The 516-nt window shown below is 66.5% G+C and overlaps 1 protein-coding gene across 1 annotated transcript in view; it reads left to right on the top strand.

Annotated features, from left to right (window-relative positions):
- Positions 1 to 516, top strand: part of CFAP46 (cilia and flagella associated protein 46) — a 61,554-nt gene that overhangs the window by 8,947 nt on the left and 52,091 nt on the right. The window contains exons 12-13 of the mRNA XM_014550606.1: positions 45 to 273; positions 354 to 474. Of these exons, the coding sequence (XP_014406092.1) occupies positions 45 to 273; positions 354 to 474 (350 nt within the window). The remainder of the gene's footprint in view (positions 1 to 44; positions 274 to 353; positions 475 to 516) is intronic.

Here is a 516-nt window from a genome sequence, read left to right as displayed (position 1 = left end):
GGCCAGCGTGCCCCGCGCCCCATGACGCTGTGCTTGCTCTCCAGCCTCATGGTCCTGCTTCGGTGCCAAGTGCACATGGAGATGGCGCGCATCGAGGAGGACGAGGACCGCCTGGAGCCCGCCATGGAGCACCTGCAGAAGGCCATGCGTCTGGACGGCCAGGGCCTGTACCAGGAGAAGCTCAAGATGGCCTTCAACCGGCTGCGCCTCTGCTCCATGCTGTACCAGTCCCCCGAGCGTGCCGAGGACAAGGCCATCATGGCCATCGAGCAGGTGCGGCACGGGGCCCCACGGCGCCTCTTCAGAGCCCGAGAGCGCTCAGGAAAGACCGGAACCATCTCTCCCTCGCACAGGCAAAGAAAGCCATGCCCAAAGACAGCGTCCGGAAGAAGCGGGCCCTCCTGGTGAACGCGGGCCTGGCTCTGGCCCCCGACACCTTCCAGATCGTGCTCGACAGCGAGAACGAGACCAAAGGTAGGTGCCGCCTCCCTCCCGGGGCACGAGCCTCCAGCTGCG

This window comes from Myotis brandtii, unplaced genomic scaffold, assembly GCF_000412655.1.
Source record: "Myotis brandtii unplaced genomic scaffold, ASM41265v1 scaffold604, whole genome shotgun sequence".
Taxonomy (NCBI): domain Eukaryota; kingdom Metazoa; phylum Chordata; class Mammalia; order Chiroptera; family Vespertilionidae; genus Myotis; species Myotis brandtii.
Note: the sequence above shows the minus strand (reverse complement) of the source record. Positions and strands in the feature narration are given on the sequence as shown.